Below are 21,495 nucleotides of genomic sequence, written 5' to 3'. Positions count from 1 at the left end.
ACGACACTTATGGAGCGACGTCAGGCGAGCGCCGTGGCGAGAGCTGCTGGCCTGGGCGGAGTCGAGCGCGCTCGCATGGAGGACGAGGATTGCCCCGACCTGGTCCCGATAGACGCCGGCGGCGCGGGGGAGACCGATGGCATCCCCGGCAAGAAGATCCCCGTGACGATCATCACGGGGTACTTAGGTGAGGAGCGGCAGGGAAGGCCTGGGCTGSGCTGCCGCGGGAGCGGGGCTGCAGCGCCGGGCGCCGGGCGGAGCRGGGGAGCCCATGGCGGCCTCCGCCCCACGGGCCGCCTGAGCGCCGCGGGCACACCGGCCGCTCCGTGTGGATTTGCAGCACCACTTAGAGCACCAGTGTAAGCTCCCGTTACTGCTTTTATCACCCTGTTTTCAGAGGCCGCTTCGTTCAGGTCACGACTGACAAACGTTTTTTGGTCGCTTCGCGTCAGAATAGTGCAACATATTGTCTSACTTATACGCAGACTGAATTGCAGTCTGACAAGCGTGAGATTCGGCGTCCTCCCCACGCCCCTCTACCACTGTAATTACCATGTACTACTCATCGTTATGGACAGTAAGGATCGGGTTAAACTTAGGATCGCCGGCATTCGTTCAAAAGTTGTAGCATTGCAGTGCATCACACTTTTTCAGAAAGAAACTCTTAAGTTAGGACAGGTAAGGAAGTTTCTGCCTTGTTTGGAGTAGATCATCTCCAGAGATCCCTTCTAGCCCTGACGATTCTGTGATACTGTGCATGGAAGGAAACTGCTGCTAAGGTAGTATTGCAGAGGTTGTGAACACCTGCTTTAACAATGCCCCGTGTAAAGGCAGTTGGTAGCATATCCGTGGTTACTCAGGACAGAACTGGTCAGAAAAGGCAGTGGGAGGGAGAAGATTGTGTGCCTTTTGTTAAGAGAAGCAAAAAAATTAGTTTTCTAGGARCAGACTGCCCAGCTAGTAGGAAATGTGAGTTTATCAAGCAGTGACACTTAGTGAATGAAAAAAAACTGTGAGTCACTTAAGRCTGATGCCTAATGTCCTGATAGTTCCATGGGGTCAAATATCTCTACCAATTAATTTTTACATCATTGGAATATAATGCAATATGTTAAAATGAAAACTGAAAGAAGCTGTTTGCTTGAAGTGTGCATGTACATTCATGACAGTATCTGGTTTTTATTTTTATTTAAGGGTTTCTTTTTACATTTTAATAAAGTGTGGTCTGTGTTCTAGGAGCTGGAAAAACAACTCTTCTAAATTACATACTGACAGAACAGCATAATAAAAGAATAGCAGTTATTCTGAATGAATTCGGAGAAGGTATGTAAACCTGCAGAAACCTTTCTTTTTCCCACATAATGACAGGTACATAAAACTGGTGGAAAGCAAGACTGTTGTAATTTTAAATCCATTACTGAAACTATTGGCATCATACTCTTCAGAAGAGCAGGAAGTCTTATTGCTAGTTTTCATAAAATAGTGACTTGCATTAATCTGTTTTACACATAAATTTAGGCCCTCAGAGTAAAGTAAATGAACATACCCAGTTGAAAGTGCCATATTTCCATTTGTCCTGTTCAGTTTCAAGCAAATGGAAATTATAATTATGTGTTGGTAGATAATATTTTCTTTCACCTCAGCCATTTACAGATCACAATTATCTTAGACCAAGAAAATGGGGAGATGTGTGCTTGATGACTATGCTTCTTTGAACTCTTTGCTTTCAGGATTTTTAATTGCTCTGGCTATAATTTCATATCAGTACCATCGTCAGCACTGCTTACAGTTTGCACAGTGTTGGTGGGGGACTTTTTGTTTGTTTTCACCAACAAAGATGCACGTCACTTTTCTGGTTGTGGAGCCGAAAATAAAATGTACAGACAGCCTTTATTTGGTATGGAGATACTGGCCAGCATCCCTTTCTTTTGGCAAAGCTTGTGCCTCTTAGGATGTACCATCATCCTGTGRAGTCTGATCTTTGTTTTGGCTTTTAGATTTCTTTTAAAATTGAAAATATGGATTTCTAAAGAATGCATCGGTAATATGATCTCAGGAGAAAAGAATGTAATCCTAGTATCTCTCTTACAGGCATTGTCTTATGAAATTGTAGATTAAAAATATAGCACTGCTTRTATTTTCAGGAAGTGCCTTGGAGAAATCGCTAGCAATCAGTCAAGGGGGAGAACTCTATGAAGAATGGCTGGAGCTCAGAAATGGCTGCTTGTGCTGCTCAGTAAAGTAAGGAAGAGCTATTGTACAAGTTCTTAGAGTGAAAATTATGGGGAATTGAGGAAGGGGGAAGATATCCAGGATTTGATTTCTGAAACGGATGGTGGAATTGATTGAGACTTCTTTTTTCAGATGAAATAAGGATTGGAATTTGGGAGATCGAAATTTGTTTCCTGTTGCTGCCTTACTGCATTCACACTTGGTGTCTTTAAAAAAAGTAATCTAAATACCAACTTATACATTAGTGGGGTGCTGTAGAGTAGGGAGCTGTGCTTCTGTTGGTGTTACATGCTTCCAGGTACAGAACAGAAGATTATGTTAGGACTTAAGTTTCCACATTAAATACWTTGCTTCTTTCCTTGTACATTGGTTACTACCTCAGTATTGTATAYATGAGAAAGGGTGAATGGAAAACCTTTTGTGACCTAATGATATCCAAAACTGTAAGTTGATGGTCATGTTAAAAAGCAAGAGGGTATTTGTTTCATTGACATATTTTTTTACCCTGTTTGTTTGAATGCTGGATTATTCATGCTTATTTTGTAAATGAAGGTCATGGCCTGTTTTTCCTGAAAATCTGGATGAACTGGTCTTATGCCTTAAACAGTAATAGGTAGTAAGTGGAAAACTGAAGATCCTATTGCATTCTGTTGTTCTGGGGTGTAAGAAATGTTGTCTTGCATTGAAATGCTGTGTAAGGAATGCTGCTATGTTTTACATACGTTGGTTTCTTATATAAATGCTATACATTTCTGCTTCAGGCTGACTTCATCAACTCTAAGTAAATGGCACATCTTAATCTTGTTTTCAGTGAGATAGAAAGACAGGGCAACATGGTTCACTTTACCTCACCCCTTCTTTCTGTAATTTCAGCTGCTAAACCACATAGTTATATATCTGCACAGCTCTACTCTCCTTTACAGGTTGTTCAGTGTTTGAAAACAAATCTTTGTTTAAATAACCTGGTGGGAGTAGGCAAATACTATTTTCAGACTAAAATGAAACAGAAAACTAAAATTTGCCTAACATTAGAGCATCAAAATGATAACATTTTCATCATAGACTGTAAGTCTACAGATGTTCTGACACAGAACTTTTGCTTTGATGGTACTGACAACGTGTTCTGCATCAGAAGATACATTTAAGTAGATGGTTTAGCTTGTTTTCTTTGCTCTCAAGTTTGTTTCTTCTTTCAGGGACAGTGGTGTGAAAGCAATTGAGAACCTGATGCAAAAAAGAGGAAAATTTGACTATATACTGTTAGAAACAACTGGTTTGGCAGATCCAGGTAGTTCGCGTTATGATTTTCTTAACTATGATAATTATTCTGTTTTTGTAAAGGGCTTGATCAGGTAGTCCACCTGGACAATTGCAATATAAAGTGGTAAGTTGTCAGGCACCTATGCTTTGATTGTTTTGTAGACTGAATTGAATTGACTAAGGTGCAAATATGGGGTTGTGGATGAGTTGTTTAGTTGCATTTTGTTTGTTGAACTTGCTCTAAATTTAATCTGAAGCTTAGCAGAAATCCAGCTAAAATATACTTCTATCAAGAGAAGACACTGGGCTTAGCAAAGAGAAGCATACTCTGAAACTAGTAGCTTTCAGTAAACTTTGGATGTTCTACATTCTTCCTTTTTAAAGTCTAAATTGTTATCACTGGTTATGGTAGGCCTTGTATCATGTGAAGTCCTAAAATACAYTGTGTAACAGACTAATACATTCTTCTTACAAAGCAATGATAGATTTTACAAAATCCTTCTGTGCTTTTTAATGGTATTTATTATAAAAAGGTGTTTGAACTTGAGCTCATGTTAGTTATAACTATCTGACACAATTTTCTCTAAACCATCCACATAAAAAAATGTTGTAGATGGAGAGGGAAGGAAATTCTCATCACAAATTCAATTATTTCCCCTTTAGGAGATGGGTGCTTTCCAGCCCAAAGCTAAATAGTTGTCATTATAAACTAATTTTCTTTAAAAGACAGGACATTGATTTGGGCTATGTTACACACAAATTCTGTTTGAGTCAAATTGGAAAACTATTAAGCTTTTTTGAAAAAAAATCAATAGATACCAGAAAATGATTACATGTTGTAGCCCTTGCTATATCTTGCATGAGTAAGCACTGTGAACAACTGACAGGTAATTGGTTTTGGTGGTGTTTGAAGGACTGTGTCTTACCTCTTCTGGTGGACAGTTTTAGGTGTTGGAATAACTTTAGTTACTGATGTTACCACTACAAATGCAATTTTTCTATGAAATATCTGAATGTTGGTAGTTTATGGGAAATATCAAAATATTGCAGCTACATATACTGCACTTCTTAGGAGCTGTGGCCTCCATGTTCTGGGTTGATTCTGAGCTGGGAAGTGACATCTATCTTGATGGTAAGGAATGCGAGCTTGTTCTCCTGTGTATTGCCATTTCATATGTGGATTTAGTGTAAGATACTAGTGTTTAAGGCAAGGTTTCAGAAGATGTTTGAAATGCATGAACTTGGTTTTCACATTGCCAGGTCTGATCACAGCGGTATTGTTGCTTATTCTGATGCATGTTTATCTACTTCGTGGCATGTTTCATCCTGCTAAATCAACAAAATTTGTGTAATGCTTTAATAAGAGATCAGATATGGACACCTCTTGATTGTGATGTAAGGGGGAAAAAATTCTCATTAGCTASAAGTTCTAAAACCTTACTTAGGAGTACATAAATATGCTTTTTTTCTCTTTTTACTTCCCTCCTCTCCTGCAATGCAGAATTTCCTAAAGGGTTTCCTATTTCTCTGAATTCATAACTTGTCAACACTTAGATATTTTTATCTTTTTTTTGCTTTCTTTGCCTGTTGTACTTGTAGGCTCTAATATTTGCTGCGTTGCAATAAAAACCTGTGATTACTGAAAGATAAGTCATCACTATATGTAGTTAAAGAGCATTTTTTTTAGTGTACGAAAAGAACTTACTTTTTGGCATAAAAAAATGCTCCACAAATGTTTTGGTCTGTCTGTGAAATATCTATCTAGCTAAGGAAGGAAACATTGAGTTGAATAAGAGAGAAWTTCCTAAATTTTTTCCAGACACTTGCAAATTCCTGGTCATTTACAACCAGAATAACTGCATACTTTAGTCAGTCCCTTAATTTGTTTCAATATTCTGTAAAAGCACACCTCAGACAATTTGCTTTTGTGGAACAGGAGACATCTGCTTGTGGGGATTTCTCATCTGGTGCTTTTGACATTTTGCTACCACAGATATGATAATGAATAAAAAAGTATTTGGGTAACAATTCTAATGCTAAGATACTTTCAGTTCTTCCAGCTTATTATAACCAGATACAAATATGCTGATATTGTTACCTTTGTACCGGAGGTTTTGTTAAGCTGTCAGCTACTTTTCAGCACATTTCTTTTCCATTTTAATATTTTATTTTAGGTATTGTGTCTGTCGTTGATGCAAAGCATGGATTGCAAGTAAGTTACTGGATTTGTTCGGTTGTCTAAAACTTCAGCCTTAGAACAGCTATTACAATAATGTTCATGTGGATGAATTTTTGCAATAGCTATAATTCTTATATTGAATGAGGTTGTATTTCATTAGGAYTGTGTTTTGAATAGGAACAMGGAAGTACTGATATTTGCAGGAATTCATGCTCTTATGGACATATCAACACATCTGACAAGAGTTGTCAGATTGCTAAGTACTTAGTTCCTTCTTGTTCTATCCCTTCACTCAGGAATCTTGCTTTTGTTCAAAATAGGCATTTGGATTGCTGTAAAAACAATGGAGAAATTGGTCATTGGTCTGCATTACTTGAAAGGAGAGGACTAAGAACAGGTGTTTTATACCAGTGTGGTTACAATTGAGTTACAGCTCAGTCTGCGAAGGGTGCTGRTGGAATGGCAGCTGTGGTGGGGAGAAATGAGAGCACAGGCATCCTGGTCCTGTATCGCGTGAAAATGTTATACGCAAGCAGACAAAAAGAGCAGGTATTAATCTGTATACAAAGTTTAATGTAAGAACAGACATACAGAATAATAAGCTTGGGTTACAGCAAAAATTGTGATTAAATAGTTTAGGTTTGAGGGTTTTTAATAGGTGGATATAAATGTTAAGTATTTGCTGCTTAACAACTTACGAGGTGACTGCTTTAATTGGGTATTGATTTTGCAGGATAAAAAAAAGGGACCATTAGAAAAAACATCTTAGTCATTTAAAAATTCTATGCTGTGGAAGTGTTTTTAGTATTTTTGCATTTGCAATGGCTGCAAAAGGCTCAGAGAACTGAAGAGTAACCGTTTAAAGATAGGAGAGGGATCCTTCCTGTGTAAGATTATTTTGTTTGGATTACTTGRGTTTCTCTTTTCATTTGTGCTGAGCTAATAGCTGATTTATCAAAAGAGTAGTAGTCCTTGCCTCTTGTCAATTTGTGTTGCACTGGGACAGAAAAAATCTAACTCACAGCAAGCCAGTTTGACAAATTACATTCATTATGTTCTGCAAGAACATTTGTGGAGAAGTTAGTAGAAGAGTGAGGGAAAGGGGTGATTGGCCCTTTTAAGCAGGAACTATCTTCTAAATCAGCTCAACTATCAGAAKAATTATCATGTTTTAGGTCAGCCCCTTTGTAGCTGGGTTCTTCATACTAATTCAGATGTGCTTTATTGCTCATAAAAATGTTGTTGTGTTTATCTTTTTCTTCATGCAATGCTCAATTATTATCTGGGATCAAATATAATTGTGTTGCACACAGCAGCACCAAACTATTAGTGTTTGAAAATTTGTTTTTTGAATATTTAAAATTTCAGCTAATATATCAGAAACAAAAATATTATGAAACATTCAGATTTTCTGTCTAGTATTATATTTGACGGCTCAGTGAAAATGTACATTATCTAATCAGTAAACCAGTAAAACACTGACATCTACTCAGAATAGTAGGAACTTCACATTTTCTCAGTTGGGTACTAAGTAAACAACTTTTGCATTATATAAAATACTTGTTAGCTTGTTCAGTCCCTGTGGTTGCAAAGCTTGACCTGAACAACTGCTTGTTATTCAAGGAATTTGAAAGCCATACAGGTAATGTCAATGAGATAATAGGCAGTAATTTAAGTATGTAATGCTTCAAAGATCCAACCCAAACCCATCACCAGAAAAGCTGACAAACATCTGCCTGACCAGTCAGCCAAGTTTGAAACTGAAGTTGTAATTRATACCTTTGGTTACCGTTGTAATGGGTTTGTCACACAGCAATCAGAAATACTCATTTTTTTTAATCGAGGGCCATCAACTGGACAGCTTGAAGTTGCAGTCCTTAGCTTCCAGGACTTGACATCTCGACTACTGACATTTATTCTTCAGGGCAACAAAACTAAACATTAAATGAATAGAATCAATACACAGAGGATTACAAGGAAAAGGTCAGAGGAGAGGCTCCTGAGAGTCATCTTGTTGTGTTCCGCTTAGGTTGTGCGCAATCAGGAAGTAGTTTTGTTTGTATTAACATGGCAGACTCACAGTATGCAATAACCTATTTTTGTTTTTCAAGTGAAATACTGTTAGATAYCTGATAATTCCAATAAAGAAAAAAAGTTTTCTAGGTTTTTAAATATCTGTGTATTTCCCATGACAATTGATTCCACTTTCATTTGGTATTTCTGTATCTTGAAACCTGAATTTTAAAGTAGTATTCCTAATATATTTAGAGCTGATGAGGGAATGCACAGGACTTTAATCTTCCCAGAGATGTAAGCATAAGTGGCAGGTTCTTACTAATATTACAGCATCTATTTGAAGTTTTACTTCCTCCAGATGTTTAGTTCCTGGAGATTGTTGCCTTCATGGCAGAGTGGGCAGAAARTAACTTGTAGCTAGACCTTTGCTGCTTCACTGTTGTCTGTTGCTGTGCCTCAATTAAGTAAGGCTTTGTGTTTCTAAACTTCGTGCTGATGCTTTGGATGCAGTTTTTTTTTCTCTTTCACTAATTCTTCCGTGAAGACATTAGCTTGGCAGACAAGTGGAGATAATACTGAAACTCCTGCAGCTTCTGATTTTGAATTACTTGCTCAAGAGTAGTGGTTTAATCATACAAACCTGGAAAAAGTTACCAGTTTTTACTYGGAGAAATAACTGAATAACAAGATCTGTTTTTATAGTACAGTTTGTTTTGTACAGTCTGTCAGAGRGAGAGTGTGAAGTTACTTGTATGAAATACTTGTATTGCAAGCCTGGCCCATGTTTTAATGGTTAGTTGAGTTCGCACTCATTTGTAAAATTACTCCATTTTCTTCCAGTTATATTTTTTTCATTGTTACTGTATCTCATGGTGACTTTATTACTTAATTGTAAAGCTGAAAAGTAATTAAAATAAATATCATTAAGTTTTCCAAATCATTGGAAGARCTTGCGTTAAGGTAGTTATAAATCTCTAATGGTGAATACATATATGTACCTTTTAACCATGATTAAGAGAAAGTTTCTGGATACCATCTTGTTCAGTACCTTGTTGAAAAACAAACCTCAGCTGAATTTGGTTTGATTTTCTTTAATTACAAATGAATTTAAATTTCATTTGAATATGACTAATACAATTATTTTAATTTTTGTTTAGCACTTGACAGAGGAGAAGCCAGAAGGCCTTATCAATGAAGCATCTCGGTACGGATGTAGAAATTAATCTTACATATCACAGTTAGGACTTGTACTGTATTTCATYGGAAATGGCTTCTTTTTCTTTTATAGAGTTTTTTCTCCTGCTTTGCTTAAACCAAGATAGATTGGTGTGATGAGGTAACATACAGAAAAGTATATTAACTCATGTCATGCTCCATTTGCTCTTTCTGCCATGATCTGACTCTGCTATTTTAATAGTGGTGGGATTTTATTTAATTGGATGGGAAGCACCTGTGTTGTGGGGAATTGAGAATTTCATGTTAGGATCTATCATGCTTGAAGTAGAACTGGGGATAGAGGGATACCTTTTATTAAATGTGGAGCCACAATAGTTAAGGGTAATTGTAACAGTTGAGGTCTTCATAAAACAAAGAGCCTTCAAGTATCACTTTACAAGGACTACGTGCAAGACAAATAGGGATTTGTGAAATTACTAAATCACTAAGCACTGCRGTTTAAATGCCATGAAAAACCCGACCAATCAAGCAGACAAAAAGCCCACCCTGAAACAAAAGGATCTTGCAAGCCTTGATTGGTCTCTTAGGGCACAGAGGACCACATGGAGGAGATGCCAGTWGTACTTTAATCATTCCCCATGATGTTCTAGTTTGGTAATGTGTGCCCTTCTGTACAAACAAAGTTCGTACTGTCTTTTGGGGCCGAGAGAGAGATTATATTTCTACCTTACAGATAAAGTATTTATTCATGTTGTCTTTTTCTCTCTTTTTTTTTTTTTTTTTCTCAATACATAGGCAGGTTGCATTAGCTGATCTTATAATCATCAATAAAACAGATTTGGTTTCAGAGGAAGAATTGAATAAAGTCAGAACATCGGTAAGGTATGAAACTTTGGCTTAACTATAACATTCTACTGCCTCAAAAATGAATTTAAACATAGTTACTTCTTTCTTGCTGTTAGAATACTAATTACATATCACGATTAGGTTGACATAATTCGATAATGTCAATATCGAATACATATAAGCTTATAAGGGAAAAGAAACTGCCTCTTCCTAAAGATATTCCCATACTTCTGTGTGCTTACACAATCTTAGCATTTTGCCTTCTAAGTAAGATTTTATGTTATTTACTAAAAATAAGCCTTTGTCTTAAGTGTTCATGTTTTTACATTTCTGAGCAGCTGTTGCCATTTTTCAGAATTAGCAGAAAGGAAAAAAGATCTGCTGCTAAGTATGAGTTCAGTATGTAAATGTAAAGATGTATGGAGGAAGTCCCAAACAATTGTCATGGGAGCAGACGAACCAATGSTCTGAATCAAATTAATGATCTAAGACATGACCTTTTTCTATCAATACCATGATAAGCCAAATAAAACATTAAAAATTTAATGTACTTTACAACTGTATTAATTGTTTGAAATATGAAAATAAAAATGCTTACATCTGGCAGATTGTATCATGAAGAGCTTTAGATAGGAAAATGCTGTTCTCACTGGTAGTATCTTATGACGTTCCCCAGCTGTGAGTGGAAACCAAATATCTCAACCCAAATATCTGATGGTTATTTAGCAAGTTGATAGGGAGTTGGGATGCTCCTTCACATGGATAACATATTCAAACAATATGTCACGGTTGTATTTTCATCTAACTTACAATTTTTCTGTTTTATTTTAGGTCAATAAATGGACTTGTTAAAATACTAGAGACACAAAGATCAAGGTATTAAATGGCCACTATTACTAGGTACTAGATTCTGCTTCTTTTGTGACAGTTTTAAGTGTTCTGTTAGATCAGCTTGATTAAAGGGAAACTATTGAGTTGGAAATATCTAATCCAGTATTTATTTTATGAATAAGCATCTAGAAAAAAAAGATTTTTTCCTGAGGAAGTAAAAATGTTTTTTTGATTTATATTGTTCTTTGTTAGTGTTCATATCCCAGAATCTGGGAATGAATAAGATTGGAAGGGAGCACAGTAGGTCATCTGGTCCACCCTTCTTGCCAAGCAGGGTCATCCTAGAGCATGTCGCACAGGATTGTGTCCTGATAGTCCTTGAATATTGCCAGTAAGGGAGATTTCATAACCTCTCTGGACAATCTGTTCCACTGCTTGGTCATCTGCACAGTAAAGAAGTTCCTCCTCATCTTCAGGTGGAACTTGTGTGCATCAGTTTTTGCCCATTACCTCTTGTCCCATTGCCTGGCACCCCTAAGTAGAGCCTGGTACTRTGCTCTTGACACCCTCCTTTCTGGTACTTGTACACATTGATGAAGTCCCCGCTCAGTTATTTCTTTGAAGCTGAACAGGCCTAACTCCCTCAGCCTTTCTTCACTAGTGAGGAGCTYCAGTCCCTAAATCATCTTTGTTGCCCTTTCCTGGATTTCCTCCAGGAGCTCCATGTCTGCCCTGTACTGAGGATCCCAGAACTGGACATGGCACTCCAGGCACAGCCTCAGCAAGGCTGAATAGAGGGGCAGGATCAGCTTCCATGACCTGCTGGCAGTGCTCTTCCTAATGCGCCTCAGGACACCTTTGGCCTTGGCCACAAATATACACTGTTAACCAATCTTGTAACTAAGGAGCAGTATGCAAGGCCATGTTGGTTTTGAGCRAATAATCAATCGTGCACTATACTGATTTCCTTCTATTGTGTCACTTTAAATATTATTATGATTGGTCCTGCAAATAAGGTATTACTACAAAATTACTTTGAAAGCAGTGGGAGGAAGTTACAAGAATGAGAAATAGCAAGAACAGTGCAATAATCTTTTTAATTGAAATTCTGACTCAGATTTGTTCTTTAATAAGGAGTTAAATGGATATTGTATTCCCAGGAACATTAGGAAGGCAGTRTATCTTCCAGACTGCTAGGACTGATTTGGGCACTTTTACATCAGTTATTGGATTATTTTGGTAAATGTTCCTATAATACAGGTTCTTAATTTAAGCAAATTGAAAGGGAAGATAATAGTCATAACATTAATAAAGTGTACTTGGCTTTTTAAAGTTATTGTCAAATTATTTGAAAATATTGGAATTGTAGAGAAAAATACGTGTTGTTAAATGATCAGATAGGACCAATTTTGAAGAAGATATGAAACTACTTGCTTTGTGTTTTAAATGTCCATTGGGGGAGATCCAATATATGATCTCTTCACATACTGTATGGTGTCTGATGCCAGCTAGCACTGAATTTTGAGTATGAGATAAAGTGAACCTCAGATGCAGTCCTTAATGACAGCTCTCTGTTACTTGTAATTATTCTTTAGTAAATGACACATAGGGTCTCTTCCATTATTAAACATTGTAAAAGTGAAATAAACACAAAATTAATCTATTGTTATGTAACTTGATTATCCTTTTTAATTAGTGGGTTTGTCCCTCAAAAGCCTACATTTAAAAGAGAGGGTTTCTATGTGGTTTTTCAGAACACTGCTGAGAACAATTGACACAGAGCTGATCATGGTTTTATACAGGAATTGTTTATGTGTATTATATTATAAATCTTCCCTCTTAGAAGAAACTTAGAAATTGCTTTGTAGAACTGCTGTTGAATGTAAAAGTTGAATCATTCTGGTTTTACTCCAGTGGTATTTTATCTTTACCTCTCACGTTCTTTTTATTTAGCCATGTCATTTAATGCATTTGAAAACCTATCAGTTGCTATTAGCAGGGAAATCTATAGTTTATATTGCTTTGTAATGAAAAGTTTCATATGCAAGTTTATAGGAAGCCCTTCTTAYAAGCAGATATAATCACTACTGCCTGTTCTGTATTACATTTTTCATTTGTCTGTTTCAAATTTAGAGTCGAAATTCTTTGTAATAATGCTTGCCGTATAAAGTTATTTCAGTTTTGTTTGCTAACAGAGTGTTAATGTAAGCTAGATATATTTCAGGGATTTGTGTCTGTCTTGAGAGTCTCAAGGTTTATTTTCTCATGTATTGTTCAGGCATCCAGTAAAAGGGATAATCTCTTTTTTGAAAATATCTTGTATTTTACTGTCTTAAAAAAAAAAATCCTGTGCTTACATATTGCTGTGTAAGTAAACACAATAATTCCTTGTAGAAGAYCGTACTAACTACTCATATCCAAAAATAAGGCTAAGAATTAATGGCATTAGTCTGATAATGGGAAAAGAAACATACGCTTCAGTAAACATCTCTAAAACATGATACTTTAAATACATCAAAAATGCAAACCTTTTCTTTCCCCTTTGTTTAGAGTTGATCTCTCTAATGTCTTGGACCTACATGCTTTTGACAGTTTATCTGGAGTAAGGTACGGTGATAATTTTGCTGTTTTCTATTATGTATTATGTATTATTATGTATTATGTATTATTATGTATTATGTATAAATACGTAGTATTTATAAGATAAGCATGTAAATAAGATAGACATGCTCAAATCCAGGCTCACATGAGTATCTGAGTTTCTGTTAGAAATTCTAGTCTAGTCTGTCCTGTCTGAACCAGGACAGTCACTTTTTAAAAATTACCACTTTTTAATTGGTAATATAATTTGGATTTTCTTTCCTCTTTAAATGCCTGCAAAAAGTTTTTTGACTGTATAAAATTAAATGAGCCAAAGTGTGGTTGGCTTTGTTCCCCAAAATGCAAGCTTTGGTTTAATATCAGTGTTAGATTTGTACCGTCTTTTCTGGTTCTCTTAAAGCATTTCAGAATTTTTCTCCCTCATATCATGATGCATTGGAGGCCTCTATAGATTGCACAGAAAAGAATGAGGGACTTAGGTTCCACAGCAAACAAAGGCTCTGCAAATTCTGATCACTGTGTTTCACATTCCTGGGTTTTTTTTGATGCCAAGTGCGTGCTTCAGCATCCTAGATGGGTGCAGAAGTAAAATTGGAAGGAAGGGGAAAAGGTATTCTGTTCTTTTTCTGTGCTGAAGTTCAGCAGAGAGAGGAGCACTGGAGCAATTATAAAGGCAAGGAAGGAATGTGCAGTTGAGGGCAGTATCAGCTTTATTTGTCTTCCTGGATGCACACTTTTCACTTCAGGAAAGGGAACGTAGCAACTTCCTTATTCTCAGAAGGGAGAAATTGCAGGACGTGCAAATCAGTAGCCTCTATTAGGTAACATGTGCCTGGGAGACTTCCTTCTGAACTGGTACTGTACTATCCAAGTGGTAGCTGTTTTCAGGGTTTTTTTTTTTGCTTGCACTGGCTTTTGTCTGATCAGTGAAATATTGCTACCAATGAGAGCATCAGGGAAACACCAAACTAGGCATCCAAAGGAGAGCTAAAGGAGGAGGGAGGCCAATATATCCTTCAGAGGCAATAGATAACTATGAATTATAAACTCATGTTCTGAGTTCTTACAATGGATTAGCTAACTAAATTGACTCATGCTGGAGCCACACAGCTGGGATAAAGCACTGTGAAGATGTGAACCAGAAAAGGATCGTTCTTGAAAACAGCGATTCACAGTTACATCTGATTGCTTGTCATATTAGGTGGTGTTCTGCAATGTTTGCTGGGAAGTGCTGCACTACGGATCTGAGAAAGTCCTTAAGGAGCTGACAAAAGAAATATTTATTGCTTTCCTCAGTCTAATATTCTCTCTTATCTCACTCTAGAGGTTCTCAATATTTGGTGTTAAAACAGAGGAAACACTTTTAAATGTCAGCATTTAAATTCTAAGAATACCAAGAASATGGTCGACCTCTTAAATGAAGTACTGTGTTTTTTGTTAATGTTTGAACTCTGCACAGCAAAACTGCTTATCCTATTTTCAGTTTGTAAATAACAGAAATACCTACATAAAATATTAGTGGTGGTTTCTGCACCATCATGTGAGCAGGAATACTCTGATCCAGCACCACTTGAGCACATACAAACCAGGCATTAATAAATACATTCTTTCAGCTGCATACTGCAGTAAGGGTTTCTGTTAGCATAGCAGACAGACACAACATCTGATTGGTGTGACTGTATGGTAGAGCCTTGGAGTCTGTATATACCCTGAAGTCACAGGAAAYACATCAAGAATTCTGGATTCTCTGCAGTGCAGTGTGGGAATAAAGACAGCAAAGCAAAGCAGGTGGGAGAAGTAGGAATGTGAAATGTTACTTCTGTAGCAGACAGTGTCTTTTTTCACCTCCATAAAGGCTTCTTAAACTTTACAGTCATCAAATTAGGAGGAGGGATTTGTATGGGCAGTCATCTCTGAAGTGGCAGAGAGCCATCATAGTGACTTGTGCTGCAGTATTTCTTCTCTGCATGTTGTTAAGACTGAGAGAAAACAGAAACATTGCAGTAGATGGTATTGGAAGAAATTTTGTGCTAACTTGATTAATCAAGACAGATGTGGATGTGAAATCTAAAGCTGCAGCAAAATTTTATGTTGTCCCGCCAAAAGATATAGTAAGGCCCTAAATATTAGTTTGCAAAAGAAGTTCCCAAGTTCATTTGTTGAGTAGAGATGACTTGTTTTAAGTTAGCAGGCACATTGCATAGTAGAAGCGACCTGTACAACTGGGAAGTGGAAGCTGTTATACAGTATTTCCCTTGGTGTTATTGATTTCATTCTCACAAACAACAGCTTTGTATATTCTTCTTGATTTTCAAATAATTCTAAAGTTTTCAAAAAATAAATATCCATTGATAAATACTAGTGGTTTATTTTTTCTTAATTGCTTTAATGATGTAGTTTGCCTTTTTTTTCCCAAAGAAAACCAAGGGTGTAGTATTCATTGAAGTATAAATTTTGTAATGCTGAAGATACTGTACATCACGACTGTAATTCTCTTTATGTTTTAAGAACCCTAATTTTCTAATAAAAACAACTAACTGTCAAATATAATTAAACATTTTTATCAAATATCTTTGATATTTCAGTTTTGCTCTGCAATACTTGAATTTTTAAAATTTTGAAACAATGAACATTTTGCTCACTATTCAATGTGACATTTAACATATTTAAACTTACTTTCAGTTTGCAGAAAAAGCTTGAGCATGTAAAGACAACGCATGCGCATCTAGATAAGGTAATTAACCAAAAATATTGCTTCAATGCGTTGTTTATTAGCTGTGCTTGCTAATTGTGTTACCATTTCAGGTGTCAGTTAGGAATAATGTGTTCTAAGGTATTTGGATGATTACCTAGATTACATAAAGGAATGTGCTTTTTTGTAGGTAGATTCTGAATGTCCGTATTAAATCTCACTTTCAAAAATAGCTTATAGTCTTTGAGTGCTCTAGACAGTCACGTCATTTGTTGATTCACATGGAGAGTATTAGTGAAACAAATAGAACWATTGTTTTGTAAAGTAGTTTCAGAGACAAGTACTACATTTGTAGCCAAGCTACCCTGTAGATTTTCTGTCCAAAACAAAATCTGTGTGGTTGGATTGTACATCACAGTTCTTCCTGGGGTATCCCTAGGAGGGTGGGGTTCACCCATAGGCTAGAAGTCCTCTCAGTGTCTGCAAAAAAGTAAAAACTTCTATTTTTGTGAAGTATCGTAGAAAATTGTGCTTTCCTTCAGAAATTTGGTATGATTAAATTTAATTTTCAGGTTAAAATATGATGCATACAATGCGTGTGTATTTCTTTTTGAACTGCAGGTCTTCACTGTGAAGTTGCTAGTCTTGAAAACAGGAAAAGGCCAATGTAATCTAATTTTGGAACTAAAGATTAAATATAAAATCAGTTTCATGCCTAATTGTAATTACAATGACAATGTTGATAGTTTTCGTTTAAATAAAATATCTAAAATATGCTCAGTTCTAGAGTCCTTACAGATCCCTTAAGTAGATAAAAAAATTAGGTAGAAGCCTTTCTGAATGCTATGAGTTTTAGCACCCTTGTATTGTTAARGAGATTGTTGCTAGTTTTGTAGTCATTTGTCCAGGAAGAAACAGAATTCACTGTTACTATCTCTGTTTAGTTTAACACCCACAGATTTAAGATGTTTGTTGAGATGTTTGAAGCATAAATGAGGGCAGAATGTTTCTCACACAAGGCTGCAACTCCTTGTTGGACGATAAAGTGTGCTTACCAACTTGAGGAAGGTCAACAGAAGCAAACTGTGCTATGCTTGAAGCACAGTGAACTTCTGTCTCCTGTGTTTTGAAGCAGTTTGGAGTGTTAGCTCTTGGTAGTTTAGATAAATTTACTTGGTCATTATATAAACATTTGCTGTTTATTGCTTTAATTCTTTTCCCTTAGGTTAGTTATCTGAAAGTAGTTTCCTTTTTCTTTCTAGGAAGGATGATAGGAAGTAATTCTCTCTCTGTTATTCCATACCATTTAGAGTTTATAATGACACTTATTACTACTTCTTTAAATAAATCGTTAATTTTAAACTGCATGTTTTATTTTAATATTTTCTTTTTATAATAATTGATCCTGTGCAGTAAGTTGATGGTTGCTTTTGAACAAAACATCAGACATCATTATGTTCTGCATCTGTTCCTACATAGCCTGTTTATAAACAGCTTTTCATGAGACGATTGTACAAGTTGACTCTTACAAAAACTGTGTTGATTACTTTTTGTCTGATAGAATTGTGATGAAGATGGGTGTGCCAAGAGAATTGTATTCTCATCCATATTTAAAACCTTGATCATAAGTCTCTACAGCAAAGAATTATGTAGTAGCAGCTAATGGCATTTAACTGTTCAAAGTATTGTGTATGCCCTGTAAGGCATACCCAAACCAACAAAAAGTAGAGCTTAATTTAGCAAATTAGAGCAGAACAGAAATAGAGATTTTTTTGCAAATTTGATGTCATATACTTGCCTTTTTATGAGGTCAAATTGTAAAGAATACTTTTTGAAATTACTGGAATGAGTTGCATATTCATTGTGGTAATAATAAGTGTATCTCCCCATTTGCAGGCTATAATTACAGTAACATTTGAAGTTCCAGGAAATATAAGAGAAGAAAAGTTAAATCTCTTTATTCAGGTAGGTAATACATCATTGTCAACTCAAAAAATAGTTGTGGCTTTTTATAGGAGCTCATCCCATGCTAGTTTGTTTATGGAACAACATTTCTTTTCATAGAATCTTCTGTGGGAGAAGAATGTGAAAGATAAGACTGGATGCACCATGGATGTCATAAGACTGAAGGTTAGTCAGAAATTCCCAGCCTCTTTGTTTTGTGCCTTTCCTCTTTACACCTAAAAAACTGCAGTGTGCTGTCAGTTACAGGCCTATCAAAGGTGCTACTGGATCACTGGAGCAGGGCAGATTAAAGGGAGAGTAGCTTGTTGTTCCATGAACCACTCACAAGGAGATAGCTGTCAGAGGAGCAAACATTGATCCTACTTGTTTTGAATGGAGAGGGCAGATACACAATCCCAAACAACAGTGGCAGAGTTAAAAATCAAGATGTAGTTAAATCACTTTTGATTTTTCACCTTCATTGCTTTGAAAGATATCTTCCATGGAATGGATCCTATAGTTCGCTGGGTATACTTACAACTGTTGCCATAATGTGCAGAAATTCTATTTGGCAACATAGGAGTGCAATAGTAGTTGTGGTCTACAATTAACCTTTTACAGTATTGCCAGGCTGTAGTTTTAAAAATGCAGCTCATAAGTATCCATCTTCATGGAGACTTCATTTTTTAGTTGCCTGGTTTTGAGAGGAGTAGAGGTGACAATTCAGGATTTATTTTCATTTACCTTATACCAAGTGGCCAAGTAAATAGTTGAAGAATTAAAATCAAGTCAGTCATTTGGCAGGGTGTAGGAAATAAAAGAAAGTAAAGCTCATGTTTGTTTCCTGAGAACACTTGTGCATCATAAATAGAAACATAATTACTTCAATTTTATTGGAAGGAAAGTTGTTTCCTTGCTTTTTCAACAACAAAATTAGAGTCAACTTGTCTTCCTCTTCCTGACAAATAGAAGAAAGTAGCCACTGATGTATCTGAAGCTGCCTGAAAAGCAGTAATGCCATGCACAAGTACATTTTTGTTGTATTGAGCATTGAAATCAGATTAATCCTTTATGAGATAATAAGGCCTGTCATGTGTGCTGGCCCTCAGTTACAGATGAGTATACCCAAACAACTGAACCCCAGGCAGCTATTTATACTATGGGTTTCAAAGTTTCTTGCTTTTATATGTATGTTTTATCTGCAGTCATCATCCTTTTGGCAGTAATAGTCATACAATTCCAACTAATAGGTCAAATGGAGACCTTTCTTTATGAAATATTTTTAACTTATTTTCTTTAGAGGAGTACAAGAGAAAGTATTCCACTAAAATATTTTTGAACATTGTATTGTGAGGTGATGAAAACAGTTTTAATAGAGCTTTTGATATGTGGGTTAATAGACTCACTGTGACAGTAATCCCTTCTCATTTTGTTGCTTGTTGTTTTAGTTCTTTTTCCAGTATTCAGAGATGGTGTTTCATAAAAGTAGATATGTTGCGCATGGGAGCTTGATCAGAATAACCTGAAATCAAGCATTTCTGTTCATTTTACATCATCATATTGGCAGGCAGGCTTTCATGGAYTCGCATGTCAAACACCATGTATGTATTCAAGGAGACATAGTATATGATATTTAAGTTTAGCTTGAGCAGGCTAAGGTACTGACCAAATGAGGAACAGAAGGCAAAGTATTATAAAGTGTAATTATTAGCCTTTAACAAAATAAGGAGATATGAAAATGGATCTTATGAGTAGAAGTGAGGGTAATACATGTTTATTTTGACTAACAAGTGCATAGTTACCAGAAATGCTATTCCCTGCTTGACCTAGTTTGAAAGTTTTGTTTACCCTCTTGTATATTTTATTGTTAAAGTTTTGTTTATATGTCCTAACAGTTATTTTTCTGATAAGGGACTGGTATCTATTCAAGGCAAATCTCATCAAGTGATTGTCCAAGGTGTCCATGAGCTCTATGACCTAGAAGAGACTTCAGTGGCCTGGAAAGAAGATGAAAAGAGAACAAACAGACTGGTCCTAATAGGTGAGAGGAAGTTACACATCTCCTTATTTGAGTTTAAGAAGCTGTTTTTTCACAGTCTTCTGACTTGGCCAGTGAAAAGCAATCAGACTAAACTGGCCAGAATAAGTGCAGTGAGTATGTTCAGCATAACCCTCAGTCAAAGGTTTATCCATCCAAGCCTGCTGCTTTTCAAAAGTGCAGCTGAGAGGAGTCTACACTATCCCTATTAGTGCCATCAAAATTAAAAAAAAAACCTTAAGTATTTATAAAATACGTTGGCATATTTAATGCTATTTTTTAAATCTGTAATGATAAGTTGGGTGATAGGAATGATTTGAACGTTTCATGGAACATTCAGTAACTGTAAGRAAGGTTATTGTAGCCATTAAAATGTTTAAAATCAGTTTTGATTCTGAAAAGCTAACAGTGCTGAGGTTCTATGTTTCTATTTTCCATTTGTTTCTATGTGCTATACAAAGTGTTTCATGGCTAAAAATAAGCTTGTTTTCTGCCTTTCCCTTACTGCACACCTTGAAGTCTGTTGGTTGCTTTCATTTTAATACTGCCATTCTCACTCATTGGTATAATAAACATTTTCTTAGCGGAGAAGAAGCAGGTTGCTACTTATGTATGTGGGTTTTTTTAATACATGTAAAATAAGATACTTTATTTTTCTTTACAGGCAGGAACTTGGACAAGGAGACCATCAAAGAAGTATTCATAGCCACTGTGATGGAAGAACAAGGCAACAGTTGACATCAAACTACAAAAAAGATTAAATGTCTGTTTAACCCTTCAAGGTTTTGATGACAGAAAAGACTGAATGGCATAGGCTATAATAGTTCTTCTATCCTCTTGCAGTTTATGCAACCCTGAAGTCTTCCTAAGAATTCCAGCTGACCYACTGACTTAAAGACTAACACTTACTAGAATCAAACACAGTTCTCCTGTTTTGTRTTTGGCTGAAGTAATGTCAGCAATACGTACCTGTGCAGAAATGCAGATAGGCAARAGGCTGTTGTTTATGTTCTACGTGAAGCATTACTATGGGGATATGGCGAATGTGTTTGAAGCCTAGTGCTTTCTCCTGCTCACTCTCTTCCATTGGGAATGAAGCAATAGTGATTATTGCCAGTGATGTAATCACAGTAGAAAGTGTTTATAGTGTTTACTATTAAACTGTCTTCCACTTCTTTCCACTTGCTTTGTGATTTTTGAATGCATGCACCCATCCCAGGTACTGGTAGACCTGTTGTATAATGAAACTAAAAATACATAGGTAGCAGAGGTGCAAGATCATGTGGAGTATCTGTTGTCTACATAAAAGCTGTGAATGCAGTCTTTGGTCATGTAGTCAACTGTTTGAAAGATGTGGSTAAACTCTTAGACCTTCTAGGCCATGATCCTGCCAGTTCAGGATTTGGGGAACCGGGGACTGGACATTTCCACTTGTTGTCCAGGCTGTCCTGCATGACTTGTTAAAGGTTTCTGTGACACTGCTTTGAAAACTTAGTTTGAAGCTTTTATCTCTTCACTCATTACAATTTAGAATTGAACTTCCTGCCCTGTACGTTCTGCAGAACTTTTTGTTCCCCTCTTAGCTTTAGAGGGATATTTTGACTACAGCTGGGTGAAAGCAAAATGAGTGAATGCTTAGAAGATCATGGAGAATTAAAAATGTTTACAAACAAAATTTTA

The 21,495-nt window shown here is 36.3% G+C and overlaps 1 protein-coding gene across 2 annotated transcripts; it reads left to right on the top strand.

Annotated features, from left to right (window-relative positions):
- Positions 1-21,237, top strand: LOC130582559 (zinc-regulated GTPase metalloprotein activator 1A-like). Of its 2 annotated transcripts, XM_057381347.1 has the most exons (15): positions 1-187; positions 1,237-1,323; positions 2,145-2,241; positions 3,429-3,520; positions 4,565-4,624; positions 5,667-5,704; positions 8,845-8,891; positions 9,659-9,745; positions 10,541-10,585; positions 13,091-13,147; positions 15,824-15,875; positions 17,730-17,798; positions 17,898-17,963; positions 19,689-19,818; positions 20,480-21,237. In XM_057381347.1, the coding sequence occupies exons 1-15, from the start codon at positions 10-12 to the stop codon at positions 20,551-20,553; spliced, it is 1,179 nt and encodes a 392-aa protein (XP_057237330.1). In that variant the 5' UTR covers positions 1-9; the 3' UTR covers positions 20,554-21,237. The 2 variants fall into 2 exon arrangements, with proteins under 2 accessions (XP_057237330.1, XP_057237331.1); XM_057381348.1 differs by lacking the exon at positions 20,480-21,237 and having other exon boundaries at positions 19,673-19,756.
- The last annotated feature ends 258 nt before the right edge of the window (positions 21,238-21,495 follow it).

Source organism: Malurus melanocephalus, unplaced genomic scaffold (assembly GCF_030028575.1).
Source record: "Malurus melanocephalus ecotype Western Australia unplaced genomic scaffold, MMel_1.1 scaffold_506, whole genome shotgun sequence".
In the NCBI taxonomy this organism is placed as follows: domain Eukaryota; kingdom Metazoa; phylum Chordata; class Aves; order Passeriformes; family Maluridae; genus Malurus; species Malurus melanocephalus.
Note: the sequence above shows the minus strand (reverse complement) of the source record. Positions and strands in the feature narration are given on the sequence as shown.